Source organism: Mesocricetus auratus, unplaced genomic scaffold (genome assembly GCF_017639785.1).
Source record: "Mesocricetus auratus isolate SY011 unplaced genomic scaffold, BCM_Maur_2.0 Super-Scaffold_100007, whole genome shotgun sequence".
Lineage (NCBI taxonomy): Eukaryota > Metazoa > Chordata > Mammalia > Rodentia > Cricetidae > Mesocricetus > Mesocricetus auratus.
The window spans coordinates 46,898,932-46,925,302 of record NW_024429191.1 but is presented as its reverse complement, the minus strand read 5'-3'; the positions used below and the strand labels follow the sequence as shown (position 1 = coordinate 46,925,302).

General features: G+C 43.0%; 2 protein-coding genes across 7 annotated transcripts in view; one reads left to right on the top strand and one right to left on the bottom strand.

Annotated features, from left to right (window-relative positions):
* Positions 1 to 17,976, bottom strand: part of Stx8 (syntaxin 8) — a 230,823-nt gene extending 212,847 nt beyond the window's left edge. For 3 of the 6 annotated variants that reach the window (XM_040748913.1, XM_021225774.2, XM_040748914.1), the window contains exons 1-3: positions 17,732 to 17,844; positions 13,937 to 14,036; positions 10,474 to 10,568 (exon numbers count right to left, since the gene is read on the bottom strand). In XM_040748913.1, coding sequence (XP_040604847.1) covers positions 10,474 to 10,568; positions 13,937 to 14,036; positions 17,732 to 17,784 — 248 coding nt within the window. In that variant the 5' untranslated portion in view covers positions 17,785 to 17,844. Of the gene's footprint in view, positions 1 to 10,473; positions 10,569 to 13,936; positions 14,037 to 17,731 lie in introns of all 6 variants that reach the window. The other 3 variants (XM_021225772.2, XM_040748915.1, XM_013111760.3) reach the window with 3 other exon arrangements.
* Positions 17,977 to 18,670: 694 nt separating this feature from the next.
* Positions 18,671 to 26,371, top strand: part of Cfap52 (cilia and flagella associated protein 52) — a 38,203-nt gene continuing 30,502 nt past the window's right edge. The window contains exon 1 of the mRNA XM_005067596.4: positions 18,671 to 18,788. Within this exon, the coding sequence (XP_005067653.3) occupies positions 18,707 to 18,788 (82 nt within the window). The 5' untranslated portion in view covers positions 18,671 to 18,706. The remainder of the gene's footprint in view (positions 18,789 to 26,371) is intronic.

Genomic DNA, 26,371 nt, shown 5'->3' with positions numbered 1-26,371 from the left:
CTTTCTGCAACAGAGTTTATTATGTAGCCCAAGTTGGTCTCCAACTCCCCATCAGCTTCCCTAGTGCAGAGATTACACGTTTGTGAACTGTGAACAGCCAAGGTTTATATACTAGCTTTCTGGAAACAAAGTAGCAGACGCTGAGTTTCATTCCTGTGTGTTCTCAGAAATGAAGCTGAAGCGGAGGCTGCTTGTCCTTCCAGCCTGAGGACAGGAGTTTGGATTCCCAGCATCTATGGAAAGTTAAACCTGGCTCACCTGTAACTGCAGCGCTGGTATGAAGTGGGAGTGAAGACAGGCAGATCCCAGGAACTCTCTGGCTGGTCACTCTAGCCAAATCCAAGAACTTGGGGCTCACTTAGAGGCCTCTCTCAAAAGAATAAAGGCCTCCACATCCATGTGTGTGTATAACCACACATGTATACACACCAAAAAAAGTAAAAGAAATGTGGAAGAAAACTCCATCACAGGTCAGGGTACAGGAAGTCAACAGTTTTGAAAGGATATCTCTGACTTCTCAGACGCAAAAGGAAAACAAGCCACTTCAAATCTGTTGTATCTGACTTTCTTTTTTTCTTTCCTTTCTTTCTTTCTTTCTTTCTTTCTTTCTTTCTTTCTTTCTTTCTTTCTTTCTTTCTTTCTTTCTTTCTTTCTTAACCAAATGGCTCTGTTTCATCAAATCTGAAGGGCTGGCAATGTGAAGCAGGGCTGGCCACCGATACCCATTCTAGCAACAATATAAACATGAGAGACGGCTGCTTCTGATTACAGATTTTCTTCTTTAAAAAAAAGGGGGGGGGGGAAGCGGGATCACCAGGGGCTGGAAAGATGGTTCAACAGGGAAGGGTGCCTACTACCAAGCTTGAGGACCTGAGTTTGACTCCTGGTACCCATGTGGAAGAAGTAGAGAACTGACTCCTTCAAGACCTCTAAGTGGCGCATGCACACCAGGGTGAGTGTGCCCACACGGGCACATAACACATACACGAATAAATAAATGGAATAAAAAATGTAAAGGGTCACAAAACATTGTGTTCAGGCCCCAAGCTTCTGAGAACTTGACAAAACCAAGGATTAGAATCACTATTGCCTGAAAGTGAAATGCACGGCTCAGGGATCTACAGGCTCTGCTGTTAATTTTGCACAGAAGAGTGCTGGCTAGCTAATAGGAACAGTAAACAAACCCAGGCAAAAGAGTCTCCCTCAGTGACAGAGTTATTAGGAAAATCATAAATCTCCAACCTAAGTCTTTGAGGCATAGTCACTCTACATATTAAAAAATAATAATAAATGAACTCTCTCAACATTCCGGCATGCCACACTTCCCTGGGTCAAATCACTACCATTACTTTTCCATTTTCCGCTGACAGCAGTGGCAGTCACCAAGTACCCCATCTTGGAAATCATGAAGTAGCAACTGTAACTAAGAAACAGAAACCTCAAATATTCCTCTTCTTTAATAAAAAGGGCCAATATTAGCCTTTCAATCGATGCCAATCAAGAACAAGTGTCTATGTCTTTCAAATTATTGATAAGCTGCCAATAAAGCAGAAAGCTTTTATTCAATTTAAACAAAGTTCCTTGCGTGGTAGGGCAGGGAGAACATACAAGCTGGGGCAAGAATTATAAAGAACAAGATAAATGGAAATTCTAAATTGTAGGGCTACTGGTTATGTAGCAATATTAGCTAGCCTTGCCTACATGCTCTGCTCAACTACCCTGTCAACCTTTCATTCCGTAAGAGATTTCAGTACCCAACCACCCAAGCAAACATACACTGGCCATATGCTAAAATTATGCACAAACTCAAATGGTTCTGGAACTTAAACATTAAAAGAGAAAATTTTACAAGCATTATTAGAATACATAGAATAGTTTAATAATCTTGAGTGAGAAAAAAATCTCTCCAGGCAAGAATAAAAGTCTATAGATCCTGAAGAAAAACCTAGAAGCTGTGACTACATGGAGAGGGAGAGGGAGAGGGAGAGGGAGAGGGAGAGGGAGAGGGAGAGGGAGAGGGAGAGGGGGAGAGGGAGAGAGGGAGAGAGAGAGAGAGAGAGAGAGAGAGAGAGAGAGAGAGAGAGAGAGAGAGAGAGAGAGAGAGAGAGAGAGAGAGAGAGAGAGAGAGAGAGAGTGTGGTATACACCTGCATGAATAGTTCATGGACACTAGGAAACCAGTGGTCTGCCTTGGATGCCTTCCTCCACTGTGTTCCAATTTGTTTTTGAGACAGGGCCTCTCATTGAACCCAGAGCTCACTGACTGACTAAACAGAGCCAGGCTCTTATGTGCGGGTTGGGGGCCCGAACTCAAGTCCCCAAGCTTGCATAGCAAGCACCTTATCCACTGAACCATCTCCCTGGTCCAATTATACAAAAGGTGAAGTCTCTGCAAAATAAAGTTACTCATGACAAAAAGTAGGCTAGGGACATAATACCACAAAGAAAGGGGGCATCGAACCCTCTAGTGGAAAGACAGCTGCCTGTGAGTAAGAGAAACACAACTCTAAGATACTTTCTTGACCTACCAGATTGGTAAACAGACAAGAGGTCTGCAAAGGACCCAGGCACCTGGTACCTGCCTACATTCCTGAGGGAAATGTAAACAGGTTTGACCAATTGCCAGACTGCCTTCTATGACCTAAAGAGACATTCCCAACAGATTCACTCATAAATGCAAATTCAATGACTTGAGAGCTCAGAAGTTCACTGCAAAATTATTTAGACAAATGCTGGAAGTGCCCTAAATATCCACCAGTAAGGAACTAAGACATCTATGCAATGATTTCCTGCTTGACCAAAATGGAGGGAGAGGAGAAGCAGCAGGCTAACCAGGGGATAGAGTTCTCATGAAGATCAGGCAGGGGGGTGAGCGTGTGAGTGTGTGAGCATGTGAGAGTATGTGTATGTACAAAAAAATCTTACAGAGGCCTGTAAAAAACCATCCCTAAGGAAAGAGAACTGGCAACTCAAGATATAAGAAGGACTGAATGACATTTCGAATTGTTGCTGCTTTTTCCTTTCATCTGTGACCATGGTGTATGTGGTAAAAAGAAACAAAAGATCCAGAAACACATTACAAAGTAGTCCCTTTACTACCTGAAGAATTTCATATTAAGTGTGGGGGGAGGTGGGTGAATGTGAGAAAGCCTGGGATGAGAAACTCCAACCATTCACATCATTTGTGTTGAAGAATGACATAGGTCAGGATGGCACTGTGGGAGAGAAAAGAGTTCTTAGAAAAAAAAATGTATTAGTAGGAAATATTTTTAAAGATTTATTTATTATATATATATATATGGTTCTCTACCTGCATATACACCTGCATGCCAGAACAGGGACTAGATCCCATTATAGACAGCTGCAAGTCACCATGTGGTTACTGGGAATTGAACTCAGAACAGGGACTAGATCCCATTATAGACAGCTGCAAGTCACCATGTGGTTACTGGGAATTGAACTCAGAACAGGGACTAGATCCCATTATAGACAGCTGCAAGTCACCATGTGGTTACTGGGAATTGAACTCAGAACAGGGACTAGATCCCATTATAGACAGCTGCAAGTCACCATGTGGTTACTGGGAATTGAACTCAGAACAGGGACTAGATCCCATTACAGACAGCTGCAAGTCACCATGTGGTTACTGGGAGTTGAACTCAGCTGGAAGAGCCCCCAATGATCTGACCCGCCAAGTCATCTCTCCAGCCCCCAGAAAATGTTTTTATAATAATAAACAACAAAACCTCCAAAGGTACGTCCTCGAAAGTAACAGACACACTCACAGATTTAAAGTAATGCTCAGAACGCACCATTGAGACCAACGTGGGAGGCAGCATGAGCTGATGACTGGGTCTGCAGAGCAGTAACTCTGATGCTACAAGAGCATTCGGATCCCTGAGGCCAGTTCTCATCGTTTTCCTAAAGGGAAACTGAGAGCTACACAAACAATCAAAGCTAAAGCCATCTCTTTCTGCTCCACCCCAGGGCTTCCTCCTCTGTACTTTCTGGGCACTGCACAGCCCGGGCTTTCACAACCCAGGGTTGTCGGCACTGCTCACTGCCCCTCAGCACAACTTACAATCCTGTTGAAAGCAATCCACCCGGTACAGCAGGAGCATCCCTAACCCCAAATCTAAACTCCCAAGTGCTCTGAAATTCGTTAACTATTGACCACTTTTCCATAATACCACAGGTGGAAAATTTCATAGCATGAAACTTTGCTTCATGCACAAAATTATTTTAAATCGTCTATAAAATTAACTCTAGTCTACATGTAAAATAAATACATGTTTTATGCTTACACTTGGGTTCCCTTCCAAGATGTCTCATCATGTACATATAAATATTCCTAGAACTGAAATATTTCCAGTCCCATGTATTTTTGACAAGGAACACAGCCTAGTATGTCAATGCAGAATATCCCTAGAGACTTCCGCTAAATCTTGGAAAATTACACAATCAGCCACTCTGCCGCTTTGTTTTGTATTTCATTTTAACATACTGAAACAACAGACCCCCCAAGGAGACAGATGGAGAAGTAGGAGACTAGATAACTGTGCCATCTATGATCTACACTGCATATATGTGGACACGCATGTGACAGCTGGGTAGAGTGAGGAAGTGTACACACGCTGTGTCTAAGGCTAAGAAAGGTAAACAGAACAGAGGACACAGTTGGGGGCTGGTGCGAGGCACCTCCTCTCCCACTAACTTGGTGAATATCAAGCAAAGTCGGAGGACGAGCAAACAGGAGGAAGTTAAATTAATTGCCAGAGAGCTTTGCCACTGGCAAGGCTGACTTCTCATGTAATCTGGCCAACTCGTGGGAATGCATGGTCTGACCTAATATGACCAATTCCTACTACCTGTGTGCCTAAGACCAGCTTCCCTGCTGCCCCGGCAGGGGCACTGCAACTACTGGTATCCTTTGGGAAATGCAACAAACACAGAAAAAGCTGCTAGAAAGTATTCTCATAAGACACATTCTTTGAAAAAGTATTTTCATAGGACTTATCTTTTGGCAACCACTAGTATTTATTTAGTCTTGGGGTTGTCAGGATGGCTCGGTGGGTAAAGGTGCCTGCTACAGAGCCTCATGCTTAATCTACACTTAATCACCAAGGCCCTCACAGTGGAAGGAAAGACCTCCATACATACACACACATGATAAAAATGTAACTTAAAAAACTTGGGAATTTAGTTTTTATCTTGTGAACTGAGCGCCACTGGAGAAGGAAGCCGGCAATCGTTTATCTATGCTGCAACAGGGACACTTTGAGGAGACAGTTTACAAGTGGAGAGGCCAAGAGATTTTCATGGCTCACTCTGAAAAAACAAAATGTTTTTAGATTTAGTTTATGTGCATGACCATTTCTGCCAGCATGTATGTGTATGCACCACATGTGTGCCTGGTGCCTTATAGGTCAGAAGAAGACACTGGATTTCCTGGAACTGAATCCACCATGTGGGTGCTGAGAACTAACCCAGGTCCTCTGCAAGAGCAGACAGTGCTCTAACCACTGAGCTTCTCTCTAGCTCCTTGCTTTGTTTTTTACAATTAACTGACTCAGGCGCTGGGAGACTGGACTGGCCTGCTTAATGTTGACGAGTAGCTTGTTTTCTCCCTTTTACTTATTCATGTATGTGCTGTAGAAGACCAGTGTGGAGGTCAGAGGATGACCTGTGACAGCCAGTTCTCTTCCTCCACCAAGCTCAGGCAATCAGGCGTGGCAGCAAGTGCCCTTATTTACTGAGCCACTTCAACAGCCCTGATGACTGTCTCAGTGATGGAAGGGGTTAAACCCCTGGGGCACTTTCAAAATTCTTCAACTTTCCAAAGCAGGATTAGGCCCACCTCTGAGGTAATGAAACTCAAACCAGTGGAGGCTGAACTGCTCTCTGGCCTCAAGGGGCCCCAAGATCCCTCAACACCACGGTGCCAGATTTCCAAGTCGGGAACATGGAAGAGCAGCTACCAGTTACACATTTGGTCATGTATGGACTGGATGTTCAAAGAAAAAAATCAACAACAAACAAAACTACTACAGTGAAGAAAAATGACAAGGTTTTAATGCCAAAACATACAAAGAGATCTATCTAGTGAGACTATAAATGATAAAATGTCCCCAAACACAAGCACCATGTTCCTATTTTTTCCACGTTTCCAGATGCCACTGAAAACTGTCAGGGAGTCAGTGTTGGAGAACTTCAGCTCGACTGCAGGCCCAGCGATGCTTCCAGAACCCCCCCACATCTGCCCACTCCCACAGTCATCGGGCTTATCACACAATGATTATCACATCCATCCACCCACCAATCATTTTCCCTAAAATACAGAGTTGTACAGGCCTTCTCCTAAGGCACCAGAATACCTTTTGATACTGAATGCTTTTGTAAAGAGGCTGTTTTCACTCTTCTAAAATTAAAAAAAAAAAGGTAAAGGCTGGATCTGGAGAGATGGCTCAGCAGTTAAGAGCACTTACTGCTCTAGCAGAGGACCTGAGTTCGGTTCCCAGGACCCACGTCAGGCAGCCCTCATGGGCACTAGCATACACTCACACAGCCACAGACAATTTTTAAAAAGGTAAAGGTGCTTGCTGGTTGTGAAAAGCTAGCAAAGCACAAGCTCCACGAGAAGCCAGTGGAGACTGTTTTTAGTACTACATGAAATCTCACAAAAAGCCTCCCACGGTGCACGCTATTCTCGCAACCCGGTAAGGCAACTACAAGAAGAGCTGGAAATAGGAGTGAACGTTTTGCTGTGCACGGTGGCTCACATCTGCAATCCCAGCACTTGTGAGGCTGACAAGTGGAAGGATTGCCTACAGTTCAAAGCTAGCCAGAGCTACGCTGTTAGTTTTAGGCCTGCCTAGGCTACCAGGCGAGACCCTGTCTCAAAAGACATTAATTAACTATTTTAGAAAAGTATCGAGCAGAATCGTGCACCCTGGCTGCAGGACTCTTGTCTTATTGCTCATCACAAGCTAATGGAGTCAAAGCACACAGCTTTCCTTGGAAAAAAAAACAACAACAACCAAACCACTTTCTGGAAAGAAGGTGACATCTCACACCTGTATTCATAAATCTAGCTGTCCAGAAAAGAACTTTGAGAGGACTTATCTTTCTGGTATCTCCTAGTAGTTTCTGGAAAACTTCACAAATACAGTAAGACAAAAACATGTTTGATAAAATACCATCAACCCTCAACCATGCAGCACAGTCAGGAAACAGGCGGCTCAAATATTCACATTTCCAAGGTCACCCAGTGCCGGGTGTGGTGGTGCTGGAGGCAGAGGCAGGCAGACCTCTGTGAGTTCTGGGCCAGCCTGGTCTACATGGCAAACTCAGCCAGAGTTACACACTGAGACCCTGTCTCAAAACACAAAAGTCACCCAACATCAATCGTTTCTTAGTACAGTATTAATAGTCACCCTATCTAGGCTGGAGAGATGGCTGGATGGTGAAGAGCACTTGGAGCTCTTGTACAGGACACAAGCTCAGGTCTCTGCACAAACAATAATCAGTTCCCAGCCACCTGTAACTCCAGCTCTAGGGGATCCAACACCCTTTCCTGCTTTCTCAGGCACTGTGCACACATATATACACAAACACAAATAATCTCAAAGAGCCTTTCTATTGGTGGTTTGTGGCCTTTTTTTTTTTACACTAAGCATCACAATATCATAAGATATAATACTCCAGAGTGAACGGAACACTATCTTACCCTTTGTGATTAAGAAGGCTCTGTTGATCTGTGTGGCAGCGATATGGAGTTAATAGGCACAGGGGGAGAGGTGACTACGTTATTTCTACTAAAGAAAAATTCAGCTTCAAACAACAGGCTTGGGGCCAGATAGTGATGTGTTTGAATGTGACTCTCGTATCCCTAACTGTGGGGTCCTTGGAAAGTTATTAATGTATCCAGGATTCCTTTCTCTAGTATAAAACTCCCTGCTAGAACGTTGGGATCTCTCCACCTGGTGCCAAGGTTGACCTGGACAAGTTACCTTTTCTATAAAGAAGAAGAGAAATTGCCAAGACCAAGCATATGAAGTGATTAAGACTGATGAGCTTAAATCTGGAGGAAGACTTGATTAAAAATGTTTAAGAGGAAGAATGCTGGAGAAATGGAAGACTAAAAGATGTTGCTGGAGCTGTAGAGCCTGCCCTTAGCATGCCCAGAGCTCTAGGTTCAATCCCAAACCAGTTAACAAACACAAAGGTTGTTAATACTACTGAAGTCACCACCACCTTTTTCAGTCTAGCAAAAGAAGGCTTCTCTGAAAACAGGTTTAGGAGCGCCCCCATGTGGTGTATGATCTGGATGTCACCTTCTCTACCTGCAAAGCTCAACCATTAGGGGGGAAAAAGATTATTTGTAAAAGGCTTTTATTATCCAATTAGGTTTTTTATTTCCCTAAGAAGTACCAAATTATCAATATTCATGTTCCTACAAAATTTTTGGATGTTTTAAATAATGAGACAGTGTATCTGATGTGTAGTACTTAATATGGTGGTCTGAAAAATTCATTCTGGTACAGAACAAAACCAAAAGTCCATTACAACAGATGGTCAGACTGAAAGTGCTTAGGAAAATGAAGCCAAATATTACATGCTTAGTACCCTCTGTCTACTGTCTAGCAAGGGCTATTAACAGAAAACAGAGTTCTTGAGTTATATATATCTCTTGTTCTACCAGTCTAGTGTGTGTGTGTGTGTGTAAAAATGTGTGTATCTGCTATAGCATGCTATATATATATATATATATATATATATATAGCGATTATAATTATCTCAATGGAACTTAGCAAACAGGTACTAACAGCCCATGAGATAGCATTTAGCTGCCTTTCTAAGGCATGTGCTATTAGTTACACTAAAATGAGTCCGAACGCCTTACGCACATGTGCAAACTCTCCAGCACTGGCTTCTGAAAGAAGAGAAACTAGCCTCATCCATTGGAAACCACTCAGATCTATAGATTAAGACCTGTTGACTTGGGCAAAATAAAAGCTCTTTATGTAACAGGCTAATGGGGCAGTAACAAAAGACACCATGTGGAGGGTAAAATTACAAACCAGAATATTCTAATTGTGTTTGAAAGAAGGCCCCCATTGTTTACTAAAATTAAACTTTTATTTGGAACCTCAGCAGATTAATAATTAAACATTTGGAAGACCATGCACCTAAGTCATGCCAACCTTCCTGCTAACATAAAAGGGTTCATTTGGAAGAAAAATGTATTTTTGAAACATCTTCAATTGTTTTGTCAAAAAAGCTATATTCCTACATTTTCCCACATTTAAAGCCAGGATACATGGTTTCCTTTGACACCAAAAATCAGTTTTTTGGCATGAATTACAGACATTTAAGAAACACAACTATGGGGGCAGTTTTCAACTCAATACAAACTAGGTTTAAACAATTAGTTTAGGTAACAGATCCATTGTGAATTTATTTTTAAAATGTTTGTTTTGAGGTGTGGGGGGCTAGGGTAGGGTGGCTCATTATGTAGCTCAGGTTAGCCTTAATCTCACTAATGTAGCCCAGGCTGGCCTGTAATGCTCTATTTTGCTTCAGTCTCTTTGGTGCTGGGATCACAGATGTGTACAACCACACACAGTTCAAAAACTGCTTGAATACTCAGACAACTCACCAAAAGTTAAGATGGCCCACCATGCTTTAACCAAGTCCCAATATACTCTTTACCCGCAAAGCTCCCAAAGTAGAGGCACTTATCTGTATGCCTGAAAGAAGGAGGCAGGCAAGCCATATCTCAGTAGTCTACAGCTAGATTTTTAAACAGCAAAATAGACAGGTAGCTTCTACTGTTATTGGCCAGAAAGCAGGCTACTAAATACCCGGAGGGCTGAGATGTTGCTCCGTTGGTGGAGCATTTGGTTAGCATGCACAAGGCCCTGGTCCCCACCCCCAGCACCTCACAGAACTGCACAGACTGTAGTATGCCTAGATCTGAGTTCTCAGTAGGTGAGGTCAGAAGTTTAAGCCATTCGTGGCTACAGGGTAAGTTCAAGTCCAACTTGGGCTACTGAGACCCTATCTCAAGAAAAAAATAAAAATAACAACAACAACAACAACAACAAAAAAACTGTTCTGAAAAATCCACCAGGGAATCACTGTTGAGGGTTATCATGAAAGTCCTGTGGTTGGAATAGCAGCTAGTCATCCTCAAGGCAGTAAACAGAGAGCAGTGTGCAGCTCTCCAAATGGCACTGAGGGAAAGCTTCCTGCCCTGTCAAGGTTACACCCAGACAAATTCAGTCCTTAGGTGGGTCTTCCCTGGCCAGCAAAGACACTGTAAAAAGCAGTGAACAGACACTTAAAACAGAATTCAAGACTCTAGGCAACCATGTGGAGACCAAGTCCTCCGTGAGGTGTGGAAAACCTGGGTAGCCCAGATTCCTTCCTTTCTTAAATAAGATTGTTTCTCCTCCCATGTTTACATGGATACATCTGACGTGTTGATACGGCTCTTAGCAGTAAATCCTTCAAAGTGTCGATCTTTACCTTCAGGTTCTTCAGCAAAGTCCTGATGGTCAGGGTTAGCTGCAAAGAAGAGAGCACAGCTTGAGTGCACCGTCCAGAGGGACAGCATCTGCTAAGTTAGGAAGGCCTGGGAGACAGGCTCAGGTTGTCAAGTTCTCAATGATGTCCTGGCCGAGCCACCCATCCGGAGCTTGTACCCACAGTGCACCTGCCCAAGGTGACCTGGCCCGGAACGTGGGCATTGACGGGCACTGAGTGGAAACTGTCAGCTTGCCTTCAGACTCAGCTGGAGCTCAGTCTCCAGAGCTTCCGCATATCGCATTTTATCCACCCTGGAGCCATGAGGGAAACTGTGTTCCCTCAGACCTTGCTCAGCAGCAGAACCCATGTTTCCCTCAACCATGCTCCAGATGACAGGGTGTCCAGTCACACACACACACACACACACACACACACACAGAGAGAGAAATAAATGTAATTTTAAAATGTTTAAATCAAATCATAAAGTGAAATGTCACCCAAAAAGAGAATAGCCTAGAAACTAACTTACTGTAATGGCAAAGGTGATCATTTCAAATTTTGTAAGGAAATAATCTTTACCAGGGCTATACAGAGAAACCCTGTCTCATAAAAACAAAAAGTAAAACACAAAAAAGAAAGAAAATAATCTTTGATAATCAAGAGAAAAGTTCCTTTGTTATAAACAGAAACTTCCAGAACAATGAAAAAAATGTAAGACCTAATTCATATTTTAGCTAGACAGAAGCATTGACTTAAATAACTGAAAAACAGACAAAAAGCCCTCACAACAATCCCACTAAAGGCTGACAAAAACTTTTTTTTTTTGAGACAGGGTTTCTCTGTATTGTTTTGGAGGCTGTCCTGGAACTCTTTCTGTAGACCAGGATGGCCTTGAACTCACAGAGATCCGCCTGCCTCTGCCTCCCGAGTGCTGGGATTAAAGGCATGTGCCACCAACGCCCGGCTGACAAAAACATCAGCAGACTCTGGATTTCATTAAAAGGACAAGGCACTACCATGATGTAGAATGTATTCTTTCAAGTTAAGAATGGTAGTACTAGAAAGCCAAAAAAGAAAGCTTACAGTGTCAATGATTAAAAAATAGAAAAAACACATGATTATACAGTGTGGAGAAATTAAAAATGAAACAGAAAGAAAAACTAAGACTAGACACTACTGTCTATTTCACTGTGATCTAGAAGTTCTTACTAAAGGAACAAGACTAAGGAAATATGAAAGGGCCCAAGGGAGATTGAAGCATTATTTGAAGACAGAGAATAATCTATTTGGAAAAGTTAAAGAGAATCAACTTAGGGCTGGGGAGATGGCTTAGTTAGCAGAGTGTTTGCCACACAAGCTTGAAGACCTGAGTTTGAATCCCAAGCATCTATATAAAAGGCTAGGTGTGCTAGTAATCCCAGCACTGGGGTGTGGGAACAGGAGAATCTATGGGGCTGGCTACCCATCTTATTTACCCAAATTGGTAAATTCCAGGTTCAGTGAGAAATCCTGTGTCAAAAAAATAAATAAATAAAAGAATCAGAACAGTGATCAAGCCAGGATCATACCTACTATACCAGCATTTGGGAGGTAGAGGCAAGAAGATAAGGGTCAGCCTGAACTACAATAGGAATTTCAGACCACCCTGGGTGTCATGAGATCCTGTGAATTAATTAATTAAGCAAATGAAATTTTAAAAAACAAAAATTAGCAATAATACTAACAAAATCTAAAAAAATGTAAATTGGTTCCAGACGCAGAATAACTATGCTGTTACGCTGGAAGAGTGAATAAAAAGAAAGCACTAAGTATTATTTAAAAAGTCAAGCCAGTGGTGGTGGCACACACCTTTAATCCCAACACTAGGGAGACACAGGCAGCCGGATCTCTGTGAGTTCAAGGCCAGCCTCCTCTACAGGCGAATTCCAGCACAGTCATGGCTGTTATACAGAGAAACCCTGTCTTGAAGGGGGGGAGGGGACAAAAAAAGTCAAAACTCTCCTACTTAATTCGTAAATGTACTACATATCTATTCAAAATCCATTTGGGGCTGGGTGGTGGTGGCGCACGCCTTTAATCCCAGCACTAGGGAGGCAGAGGCAGGCGGATCTCTGTGAGTTCGAGGCCGGGCTGGACCGATAGCCTCTGAAACAATACAGAGAAACCCTGTCTTGTAAAAACCAAAAAAAAAAAAAAAATCCATTTGGAATCTTGTTATTGATAAGACACAACACAAAATTTTTTCAGTGATATTTCATAAAATTACCCCGAAATGCCAAACATCTGTAATACCAGTGCTCAGGGGACTGTGGCAGTAGATCATAGGTTTAAGATTAGCCTGAACTACATAGCAAGTTCCAGGCTAGTCTGGGCTTCATAGCAATACCCTAACTCAAAAATAAATAAATAGAACTACAAATGACAATAAAAATAAAACAAATGGGATATAATGAAATATAAATAAAAACAAGAAAAATAAAAATTGGACAAATGAGAATATAAATAAGACAAATGATATGTATGCAAAATAAAGGGGCATGCATTTCATTCTGTGCACCTGACAAAACACTTGCATTCATTTCTTTGGTTTGTCGTTTAATCTGTTTGTTGTTGAAATATGATTTCCCAACGTTGTCTAAACAATTGGATAAGGAGTTATCATAAACAAAATACACAGGGCTGGGACTTCTTGCTAAGGTGCTTGGCACACAAGCATGTGAATCTGTGTCTGATACCCAGCAGCCACACAGGAGCCTGTACCCCAGCACCCAGAGAGGGTGGGAGAAGAGACCAAGATCCCTGGAGCTAACTGGCCAATCTAGCCAAGTCAGTCAGTGGGTTTCCGGTTCAATGGCAGACCCAGCCTCAAAAGAACAAGGTGAAAAGTGACAAAAGAAAATAACCAGTGTCAACCTCTGGCTGCCACATGCACATAAACACCCATGAACACATGCATACACAAACAAATCCAAGAATATGATGTCAGCAGCTGCCAACAGCGTGAACACTGCAGCTGTATTATGACAATTTAATGAATGAAATGTAGACTATTGGGCTGGAGAGATGGCTCAGAGGTTAAGAGCACTGACTGCTCTTCCAGAGGTCCTGAGTTCAATTCCCAGCAACCACATGGTGGCTCACAACCACCTACAATTCAATCTGGTGTATATGTAATAAATAAATAAATCTTTAAAAAAAAAGAAATGTAGACTATTTTATATCTTCCGGGAGCAGTCATAATTTATCAAATTGGGGAAAAATAAAAGTAGACACAACATACCAAAACACACTCCAAAAATGTACATACATGCGCTCGAGTACTCATGCACACCACACACACACAGAGCGTGCCCCAGATCTAGAGATGTTCTCAGACTTCTAAGTTCAGCACATTCACGAGGTATTACCTTAGGTGTCTTCTCTCCTCTCCTTTCACATTGATTTCGTTGTTGAATTTTCTCAGCAATTTCTTGGGCAATTTGACAAGTAGAATCATATGTAGAGAACCTGAAATCAGAGTCATACAAAGAAAAAGAGGTTAAAAGTTCTTTAAATAAAGTCCTGATCCGGTGTGATGGTGACACAGGCCTTTAATGCCAGCACTGCAGAGTTCAAGGCCAGCCTGGTCTACACTGTGAGCTCCAGAAAAAAAAAAAAGAAGCAGCAAAAAGGACTCATGATAGCACCATTCAGAATGCTTCACTGAGGACAACTCAGTTAATCCACACAAGAAACTATGGGGTAAGCCGGGGGTTGGTGGCGCACGTCTTTAATCCCAGCACTCGGGAGGCAGAGGCAGGCGGATCTCTGTGAGTTCGAGACCAGCCTGGACTACCACGTGAGTTCCAGGACAGCCTCCAAAGCCACAGAGAAACCCTGTCTCGGGAAAGAAAAAAAAGAGAAGAAACTATGGGGTAGGGCACAAACAAGTCCTCCTCCACCTAGACAGGAGGAAACCAGGTACAAAGACGCAGGACTGACTTGCTCACAGGGGACAAAGGACTCTGGTCCCAGAATCTGGGCTCTCAAGGACTTCACTATTATACACACATTTGCGTTTGTACCTTTGGTTTGGGGTTATTTGGTTTTGGTTTGTTTTTTTTGTGAGTTTATTGTTTGCTTTAAAAGGATCTCCCTATGTAATCCAGGCTGGCCTTGAACTCATAATTCTTCTGGCCTTTGCTTCCTGAATGCTAGGATTACAAGCCTGCAACACTTCTCCGTAAAACAGTCAGCAAATATGATTGCTGAAGGGCCTGGGCTAAACCCAGCATTGTTTCAGATGCTGTCAATTCAAAAGGGCAATAAACAAAACGGACAGAGTTCCTGTTTTTAAGCGTACATTCTAGTAAAAAGAGGATGGCATCCAATCAATATATGCTATATCAGATGTTAAATTGATTTGTGCTGAGAAGAAACAAGGAAGATAAAGGAACATGGCGACAAGGAGGTGCTGACTATTTCAGAGCAGGAGACACTGAGGCAAGGTGAGAAGTGACATAGTGTATCTGCCCAAGTGCTCCACCTGACATGGGAGCCTGGCTGACTCCTAACCCGGCAACAGTTTTCAGAACACTGACTGGCCTTCCATGTGCCACTCAGCAGTGCTAGGGGCTCTCAAAGATTCAAATGAGGGGCTGGAGAGATGGCTCTGGGGTTTAGAGCACTGATGCTCCTCCAGAGGTCTCGGTTCGGTTCCCAGTACCCACACGACAGTTCAAAAACTAATTTTGCCCTCTTCTGGCCTCTCTGGGTACCAGGCAAACATGATGTACATACATAGATGCAGGCAAAACACCCATACACTTAAAATAAAAATAAATGTCTTTTTAAAAAAAGATTAATTACAGCAATTTCATTTCCAGTTTGTCAGAAAGCACTTGTGTGAACATACTTTCCCATCTCTTATACCAATCTGCTCCTAAGAAGCAGCAACTCTTATGCCCATGTGAACAATGTATTTTCCAGGAATGTCCATTGAAAAATAATTAATTTCTTTAAGATATCCCAGTACTGGACATGCGTATTATCCCAGCTATTTGAGGCTGAGACATGAGAATCTTAACTTCAAGGTCAGTCTACTTGAGGCAGCTTGGGTAACTTAGTGAACTGTCTCAAACTTTTTCAAAAAGTGACTAAAGGCATAGCTCAGTGGGAAGCACTTGCCTAGCTTACACAAGGCACGAGGCTCAATCACCAGCATCAGAACAAAGAAAAGTGTGCAGCCTGGCTGGGGATGTGGCTCCAGGTCCGACACAGAGAACTTTGTGTTGTGAGCTTCACAAGCACTTCAGAGGTAGCGTCACTACCCCTAGCCCTAGACGCACATATACATCAATATGCATCATTCAGTAGATTCAGGTACAGGTGTGTGTATGAAAAAGAGCAGGTGGTCAATATATATTATATACAAAACTTTAAAAAGAGAGAGGTAATAAGGAAAATAGCCCTGGCTCCAGATTCCCCACATTTTACTTGTTTGCCTTCACACCATCAGCTATGAAGACGGGAACTTCAGTCTGGCTCTGTAAAGGCAGATCAAGTGTATAAAGGCCATAAAAAAATTCCATCGAATACGAGACCTAAATTAAGTGCCTCTGCAGTTAGGGGATGGGAGACGTTTCTGATGTCAGAGGCACTCAGATTGGCTGGGCTGCAGGAGGACAACTTGGGCTGACTTCCAGACTAAAGCAGATTTCCATATGGGAAGGAGGGGTAAAATGTAAACGCCATGCAAGGCACACAGCACAAGCAAAGAGGAACTGAAGAAAAGCATGCCTGGCCAAGTGCTGGTCCTGCTAGGAGGGTGCATTTAAACAGGACAGATTAGCAGAGGTCAGTTTCTGCAGAGCCTGCCACAGCAGTCTAATGAGATCAGACTCAGGGGAATTTTACCCCAAGACACTGAAGCGTTTGAACTCTTTTACTGTTAGTCTCAATTGTTTGACTCAGTGGCTTTCTCATTTGACAGCTGAAAGCTTTTTTGTGTTGCTGGTGAACAAGCTCAAAGCCTTGCATGTAGTAAGTTCTACCACTGAGCTAAAACTGAAATAAGCTAGGAACATTCAGATGATGTACTAATATGCATGTAAAAATCACTTTTAAATACTATTTAATGATATGGAGAAACGCTTCCTGTTGTGTAAAATACAAGCAGGAAATAGATTCAAACAATAAAAGCATTGAAAAAAATGTTAACATTGGTTCTTTCCAAATGATGAAGATGCTATTTATTTTCTTTCCTGCAGATACTCAGTCGTCGCCAAATTTTCTACCAATGGTACACAATTGTTGAAATTTGGTGGGGGAAAAAAAAGAAGTGTTAAAATTTTCTGGGCATGGTGGCAGCATGTAATCGCACCACTCAGACTGAAGCAAGAGGATCAGGAATTTAAGGCCAGACTGGGCTCCCAGAGACAAACAAACAAAAGCCCACAAAAAATTCAGCAACTAGCCCAAATATCCTAAATCCCAGGTAACTCTAACTCTGACTTTGGGATCCATTCTTCTAATATTCAAAATTGTCTGCCACCAAACGATTATAAACTGTTCCAGAAACACCAACATAAGGCATATCCTCCAACAAGAACTTTATAGAAATACAATGTTATAAATTATTAAACAGGAAGGTCAAGACTGTATAGCGATGTGTTCCTTGTATAAATACATTTTCATCATTCTTTCCTTTGGGCTTCACTGCTAAATAAATGGCCCTTATCGGGTGCTGACTTCTGCACTAGTTCTTGCTGACATAAGTCTTCATGATAATGGCGCAGGAAAGGGGTAAACTGCCTATCACAAGTGCAAACTTCCCTCCCAAATTGCTACAAGTCATATTGTGAAGAGCGCATAAAACCTATACCCAGCTAACTACTAACTGGCTGGTGACCATGGAGTCTGAACCTCAGTTTCTTCCCTTTCTGAGGGTTAATGGGTGAAGAAAGAGACATCCCACCAAAGGTTATTTCTACTTCACTCTTACAGGACCGCAGGGGAGTCTATACAGGCAGTCATCCACAGGCAGGATAGGGGAGAAGCCCCCACAGAAGGCGGGGAAAAATACTCGATTCTGCTCAAGTCCCAGCTCCCCCAAGTCACGGTGTCCCCCTCCGACCACCGAGTTAGCACCGGGGAGGCGGGATGTGTCCCCAAAGCAGGGAAAGGATTCTCACCCGCTTTGCTCACCCCTAAAAGCCACCAACCTTAAGTTCAACGATGGCCAGGGTCTGTGCGAGTCCCTGGGAGCCACTTCCATCCCCAAGACCTACCGCAAACTACTGCCATCACCAGCAAACTCACCAGGGGTCCGGGGCCATGGTGCAGTCTCCGCCTGCAGCTGGGACACTTCCTGCTCACAGCAGCTGACTACGGCGGCTCGCACGGCTCATTTCCCGCAGTTCAGAAGGTGAGCGACCCGAGTCCCCTGTACACCAAATAAAATGAATTTTAGGGACCTCAAAACCACGCCAACCAAAGCACACCCCTAGGGGACAGTGGATTGCAACAATCGATTTTAGTTAATTCGCACGAACTGCTGGATGCAAGGAAAATGGTTAAATTGTTGAGCAGAATCAAAACCTTTTCCCAGGGATGGAAGCTCTTCAAGACTCCGGCTCTCGTAGTTCTTCGCATTTTTTCCCCGTTTTTTCTGATTCAAAAACAGCAAAGTAAGCCGGATGTAATACCTAGCGCCTGAATTTCCCGCACTTGGAAGGTTTGAAGCAGGAAATATTCATACAAGCAGTGTACATAGTTACATACATAAAATAGTTGCATACTGTACTTAAATTTTTAAAGTGATCTTTTCAAAAAGAATTCTTTTACAAGGAGATGTCAATTCCGTGGCTTTTTTAAAGCAGCCTACCCATCAGAGGCAATTCTCTGTGTTCAATTACTTTTAATAGTCATCATAAGGGGCTTAATTTTATAGTTAAGACAAAAATCAGAGTTTACACGGGAGACAAGGGGATTCATTCTGCATATTTAGTGTTCACCTACCACCTAAATTTCTAGAAGGAGTGAAAAAAATAATAAGGAAGCCCTCCCTACATTTGCAAAAGGGTAAATAAAGTCGAACTCAGAGGACTGGGTTTCTGCTCCAGCGTAAACCTAGCACGCATGCGCGCGCCAGTTACCATAACGACCAGGAGACGCTGCACCCTAGAGTTGAGGAATCAATGAGCTCCAGGATGGAAGAACAAGTTTTACGCGAGACCGACGTAGCGGAACTGGAGCTTGAGGCTGTGATCGGCTTCAATGGTGAGGCCTAGAGTATCCATAATACCCCAGGGACAGTGAGACCCTGACTTGGTGGCACCTGAGAGGCCATGGGGACAGTGGCAAGAGCCTAGCCAGGCATCACCCAGGGTGATGGAGGATCTCAGCCTCATTCCCTAGCCTCGGGGACTGGAATGGGTATAACAGCTCAGATAAAGCGCCCACATCCAGGAACCAAATGTGCCTAACTCAGTAGGACATAGGACGTCTTTGTCTCTCTCTCTGTGTCTGTCTGTCTAACTCTGTGTCTGTGTCTGTCTGTCTCTGTGTCTGTCTGTCTCTCTTTCTGTGTCTGTCTGTCTGTCTGTCTGTCTGTCTGTCTGTCTCTCTCTCTCTCTCTCTCTCTCTCACACACACACACACACACACACACACACACACACACACACACACACACACACCCCTGGCAGCAATCCTTAGCTCTGAATTCCTCCCCACCATGCCCCAGGTAACTACCCAGCCTGGGGCAAAAAACAAACAAACAAAAAACACCTTTCCACACCCCTTGCTGATCTGCAGTTGAGAAAGGGCTTAGAGGGAACATGCAACCACTCTAGGGGTGCTCTGTCTCTGGCCCAAGTAAGGACTCTCAAAGGTTTAAAAGACTAGGATGCGAGGGGAGGAGGACAGAAAGGGAGACAGAAAATCCTTGGTGATTCTGGAGAGGCCTGGCCGCTGCCATTACTTGTGGCTGTCATAAACATTGCCAGAAATTGCTGTGATGGGGGGAGGGGTTGTGTTTGGGGAGTCGAGGAATCAAATTTTGGGAGGAAAACCAACTTTTTAAAAAGCGCATTGTAGCCGGGCGTTGGTGGCACACGCCTTTAATCCCAGCACTCAGGAGGCAGAGGCAGGCGGATCTCTGTGAGTTCGAGACCAGCCTGGACTACCAAGCGAGTTCCAGGACAGCCTCCAAAGCCACAGGGAAACCCTGTCTCGAAAAACCAAAAAAAAAAAAAAAAAAAAAAAAAAAGCGCATTGTAATGCCTGGAAGCTTTACAGTTGTAAGGATGTGGTGCGGACCGATCACTGGGTAAACTTTAAAGCACTTTGGGCCTTAGCTCTTGAGTCTTCATTTTGTACTGTACAGCTCTAACTGAATGCCAGCATTTCCTGTATCTGAGCCAGCACGGTTTTTAGAGATGGATGGAGATTACTGATAAGGAGTGACCCCTAGTGAACTGCAAAAACATCCTGGTGAGCCAGAGCAAAGACATGCAGAGATCTGAAACTGAACTCTTGCTAACACACTGCAGTTGTTAGAAAGAAAATGGCACCCAAAGGGGGTAGCACTAAAGAAGGTGTGGCCTTGTTGGAGGAAGTGTGTCACTGTGGAAGCCACTCTGAGGTCTCATAGAAGTTGAAGCCAAACCCAATGAGTCAGACCACTTCCTGTCGCCAGCAAGATGTAGGACTCTGGGGTATTTCTCCAGCACCATGTCTGCCTGCACACCACCATGCCACACCGCAATGATAATGGACTAAACCTCTGAAAATGTCAGCCACCCCAATTAGATGCTTTTCCTTCATAAGAATTGCCGTGGTCATAGTGTTCTGTCACAGCAATAGAAACCTTAGGAGACATACTAACTATCAGAAGAGTGAATTGGAAAGGTTTATCAAAGTTTGGATGAAAGGTTGGGTTTTTCTTTTCTTTTCTTTTCTTTTTTAACTGTGTATGGGTGCTTTATGTTTTTCTTTTGGTGCATGTCTATGACTATTGCCCAAGAGGGCCAGAAAACAGTATCAGATCCCCTAGGACCAGTGTGAGCCTCATGTGACTGCTAGGGATCAAACCTGAGTCCTTTGGAAAAGAAGCCATTGTTTTAAACTGCTGAGCCAACTCGCCAGTGTTTATCGGGTGGGGGATGGGCATGTAAGTGCAGATACCCATGAAGGCCAGAAGAGGGCATGAGATCCCAGGAAGGTGGAGTTACAGATGGTTGTGAGCAACCTGCTATGTATCCTGGGAAGTGAGTTCAGGTTCTCTGCAAGAACAGAATACATGCTTCACTTTTTGACTTCTCTTAAGCCTATAGCAGAACGCATTTACTTCAGACTTGAAGGAAGTCAAGGAAAGAGTGGCCTCTTGGAGTTTAAATAGTCCTTAAAATAGGGTAGGAATTAGTGACTAAGGATTGAGGTGCAGATGATTCCAAGTAGCCAGAAAAGGGGAGAATGTGGGGAAATAGACAGCATAGGGCTTACTTAGCGAATAGCAAATAGCTTGCTTGAAGCTTTAGGACAAGAAACACAACCTGGCTCAGAGGTCGGAGGCCTTAAACACTAGGTGGAATTAATCTGCAATTGAAAGCCATCCCAGCACTCAAGAGGCAGAGGCTGATGGATCTCTGATTTCCATGCCAGCATGGTCTACATAGTGAGTTCCAGGACAGCCTGAGCTACAAAATGAGACCCTGTCCCCCGAAAACAAAAAGAACGTCATCATAACAGTTATAGTATTAAACTTTAATTCAAACTCAATGATACACATATGTAACTATACTCTACAGTTCTTAGTACTATACTTAGACATGATTTTATCATGTAAACAGACCAAATACAATTGTGTTAGATATGAAAACATCAAGCTATAGTTATTTGGTCACATTTAACTGATTTTCCATTATGCCCAGAGCTCTTATGAGTTAAAAACAGCAGAAACAACAAGCAGGAATCTGCAAGCCACATTTGTCCCACTGTGTGTTTTGTAAATGAAGTTTTATTGGAACTCAGCCATGTCCTTTCCTTAGGTGTAGTCTATGGCTACTTTCACACTGTTCTAGCAGAGATGAGTAGCAGCATCAGAGACTATATGGTTCAAAGAGTCTAAAATATTTATTTCCTGGCTCTCTATACAAAGATAAACTCAGCCAGGCAGTGGTGGTGCACACCTTTAATCCCAGCACTCGGGAGGCAGAGGCAGGCAGATCTCTGTGAGGTTCGAGGCCAGCTTGGTCTACAGAGTGAGTTCCAGGACAACCAGGACTGTTCCAGGACAGGCTCCAAAGCCACAGAGAAACCCTGTCTCAAAAAACAAAACAAACAAACAAAAAAATGCTAAACTCTTAAAATAGATAATGGCAATAGTAATGATGATGACAATAATAATAAAATGATAAATAAATAATAATAGATAAACCTAAAAGTGTTATTGAAAGTGACATCACTTTTTATTTCTCACATTGGCAAAGGCTAAATATATGGATTATACTTACAAAGGTGAGGATAAGGAGTTTTCATTTGCAATTGCTAGAAGTATAAATTGCACCACCTTTAAGAAGAAGAGTTGACTTCATTGGTAAAGTGATTGCGGCACAACCATAAGGACCCTGAGTTTTGGTCTTCAGTAACTGCATAAAAAGCTGGGCACGGTGGTGAGCATCTGAAACCCTAGACTAGAAGGCTGGGGGAGGAGAAACAGGCAGATCCCCAGAGTCAGTCCAACCAATCAGTATGTTCTAGGTTCATTGAGAGTCCCTATCCTAGAAAATAAGGTGGAGAGTCATGGGAAAAAATAATCTGTCTTCAACATCAGACCTGCCTTCACACACACACGCACACACACACGCACGCACGCACGCACGCACACTTTCCCCTCTTGAGGGAGCCATGTACTGTGGGTGTAAAATGTTGCCTTGACTGCCCCGCATTGTGATCATGACAGCTTAGGTCCTGTAACATGGTCTTGCTTTCTCATTACCACTGCCCACTTTTCACATATATTTTCCTACACTTTCTATTAATTCTGTGTTTCTTTCTTGAAATTATTTTTCTGCTCTATTTAGCCAGAATTGACTCTCTTTGTTTTCAACCAAGAATTTTTTAAATTCTATTTATTTATTTGTTTGTTTGTTTATTTGATTTTTCAAGACAAAGTTTCTCTGTATTGCTTTAGAGGCTGTCCCAGAACTCGCTCTGCACACCAGGCTAGCCTCGAACCCACAGAAATTCGCCTGCTTCCCAAGTGCTGGGATTAAAGGCGTGTGCCACCAATGTCTGGCTGTAACCAAGAATCTTAACTATGTGTAGTTTGAAAGAAAATGGCCTGCCAGGCGTTGGTGGCGCACGCCTTTAATCCCAGCACTCGGGAGGCAGAGGCAGGCGGATCTCTGTGAGTTCGAGACCAGCCTGGACTACCAAGCGAGTTCCAGGACAGCCTCCAAAGCCACAGAGAAGCCCTGTCTCGAAAAGCCAAAAAAATAAAAAAAATAAAAAAAAATAAAAAAAAGAAAGAAAATGGCCCACATAGACCCATAGGGAGTGGCCCTATTAGGAGGTGTGTTGGAGTAGATGTGGCCTTGTTGGAGGAAGTATGTCACTGGGTGGGCTTTAAGGTCTCAGATGCTCAAGCTATGCCCAGTGTGTCTTAGTCTCTTCCTGCTGCTGTCAGATCCATATTTAGAACTCTCAGCTACCTCTCCAGCACCCTGACTGCATGACACAATACTTCCCACCATAATGACAACGGACTAAACCTCTGAACTCTAAGCAGTCCCCATTAAATGTTTTCCTTTATATGTTTGTGGTGGTCATGGTGTCTCTACACAGCCATAGAAGCCCCAGCTTAGACACTATGTAACTGAAGACATAGGCACCTGTCTTAGTTACTGTTCTGCTGCTGTTAGAGACACTGGGAACAAGGCAATTTACAAAAGTAAGCATTTAACTGGGGGCTTGCTTATAGTTTCAGAGGGTCAGTCCATGACCATTGTGGAGGGGAGAATGGCAGGAGACAGGCAGGCATAGTGCTGAAGCAGTAGCTAAGAGCTTATCCACAAGCAGTAGGCAAGCAGAGAGAGGGAGGATGGGAGGGAGGGAGGAAGGTAAGGAGGGAGGGAGAGATGGAGGGAGGAAGGGAGGGAGGGAGGGAGGGGAGGAGACACTGTTCTTGGCATGTGCTTTTGAACCTCAAAGCATACCCATGAAGTGATACATCTTCTTCAACAAGGCCAGTTTCCCAAATGTCACAAAACCTGTTCCACAAACTAGGGACCAAACATCCAAACATGAGCCTATGGGACCATTGTCATTCAAACCATTGCATTCCACTCTTTGGCTCCAATATACTTGGTTGTCATATCATAGTGCAGATGCATTTTGTGTAACTTCAAAAGTCTCCACAGTCTCAACACTGTTTAAAAGTCTGTTCTGATCCTCAAGGCAATGTCTTAACTGTGACCTTCTGCAAAAATCAAAAGCAAATTACATACGCTAGCATCCAATGACACAGATTATACATTACTGTTCCAAAGGGGAGTAAATAAAGGGAGCAAGGCAAGGAAATATGAAAGCAAGATTGATTATGAAACTGAGGCACTGCCTACTGTGAAACCCAGCAGGACTAACTCCAAATTCTGTAATTCTATGTCTGCTGTCCAAGGGCTTTTAGGATCTCCAACTCCTTCCAGCTTTGTTGACTACAACAACTCTCTCTCTCTCTCTCTCTCTCTCTCTCTCTCTCTCTCTCTCTCTCTCTCTCTCTCTCTCTCTCTCTCTCTCTCTCGTGCTGTTTCCACCCCTGTTTGCATTTATCCTTAGCAGGCATACTATGGCTCTGGCATCTCTAACATCTTGGGGTCTCCAATGCATTCCAGGTGTCACTATCATGGCTTTAAAAAGTGGCTTTTCTGAGCCACCATGCAAGGACTCCCCTGCCACATGCCTGGCCTCAGGGGCTTTCCTTAGCCACAGAGGAAGATTTCACAGCCCTTTACTCCTGTGTACATACTGATGAAGCCAGAACCAGGTGACTAAAGCTGCTGAACATTACAGTCTGTTAGGGATAGAAACTGGTCCCTCTCTGCATTACATTTTCATATGTTTTGACTTGTTGATGCTTTCCTTTTTGTGAGCTGCAGATTATCTGGGTAGGGTATGAGCCTTAAGGTACCACTCCCTTCATCCCACTAAGCATCAGGTCTGTTTTTAAACTTCTCATCTCCTTGAGTACAGGACTTGACTCCAACATTACTTTTCCTGGTGTTTTTTTTTTTTCCTTTCTCCTCACATGTACATTTTTTATTTCTTTTTGTCCCACTTTCTCTTTTTCATTATAGATCTATATAAGAGTGACCACTAATAACCATATGATATAGTTGTCTTGAAATCTAGACATTCATCCAGAGTTCTTCAATTTAGCCTCTGGAAGATTCTTAGGACAAGGACAAAAAAGAGCATCATCTTTGCCAAAATGTCATAAAAGTGATCTCTAGCTCATTCACTAATATTACTTACTTCTGAAACCTCTTGAGCTGGTCTTCCATAGTCTACATTGCACTCAGGACTACTGTCTTCCATACTCCTGTGAGGATGGCCCATTAAGCCCTGGTTACAGCATTCATCCTCTGCCGTAATGCAAAGTCCCAACATCCGCATTCCACTAACAAGTAGCATGAACAGGCTTGCCACAGCAATATGACAATGCCTGGTACTAACTTCTGGCTTTGTTCCTGCTCTGTTGCTATGAAGAGACATCATGACCAAGGCAACTTATATAAGAAAGGATTTAATTGGGGGTTTGTATGCAGTTTCAGAAGGTGAGTCCATTACTATCATGGGATGGAGACTGGCAGGAGGCAGGCTGGCATGGCACTGGCACAGTCACTGAGGTTTTATATCTTATTCACAGGCAAGAGACAGTGCCTGGTGTGGGATTTTGAAATCTTGAGGCCCATACCCGTAACACACCCTCTCCAACAAGGCCACACCCCTCCAACAAGGTCACACCTCCTAGTCCTTCCTAAACAGTTCCACCAATGGAAAATAAGCATTTAAATATTTGAGCTTATGGAGATCATTCTAATTCAAACACCACACACCAGACCTCAACACCAACCCCAACACTATCCCTAACCCCCAAAATAATCCAATCCCAAAGCAACCCCTACTCAAATACTAACTCCAACACCAACCATGGAACTAACACCAACCTCAACCCTAACCCCAGCCCAACCTGAACCCCAACCTAACCCTAACCAATGCCAAAATAAGAGGTTATCCTTTTGCATGCTTACTAATTTTCAAGGTCCTTTGTACTATTCATATGCTTTACTCATTTTGTTGTTGTTAGGAAATGTACATTTTTATTGCTTTGTAGAAGCTCTTTGTATATTAATTGAGAATCCCTTATAATCTCTGTATATTACAAATGCATTTTGGTTTGGACTTTATATTTGGCTTTTATAGCTAGAAATTCAGAATTAAAGATAACTGGACGAATAATCAACCTTTACTGCTTTTTGTACCTGGCCAAAAAGTCATTTCCTACATCTGTGTAAACATCAGGTACTGTTTTTCACATTTAGATCTTCGATTACCTGGAAGGTGTTATTCATGTGTAGTGTGAAATAGTGATCTTATTTTACCTTTACCATATGGGTAATCATATGAGTATTTATAAAGAGCCCAAAATTAGGAACAAAACTATATAGTTTTAGTAGGAATAGATGAAAAACTAACTTTACTTTCATAAGAGCTTCATTTTTAAAAAAGGGGCCAGGTATGGTAGCACATATCTATTCCCAGCCCTGGGGAAGCAGAGACAAGTGGTTCTCAGGGAATTT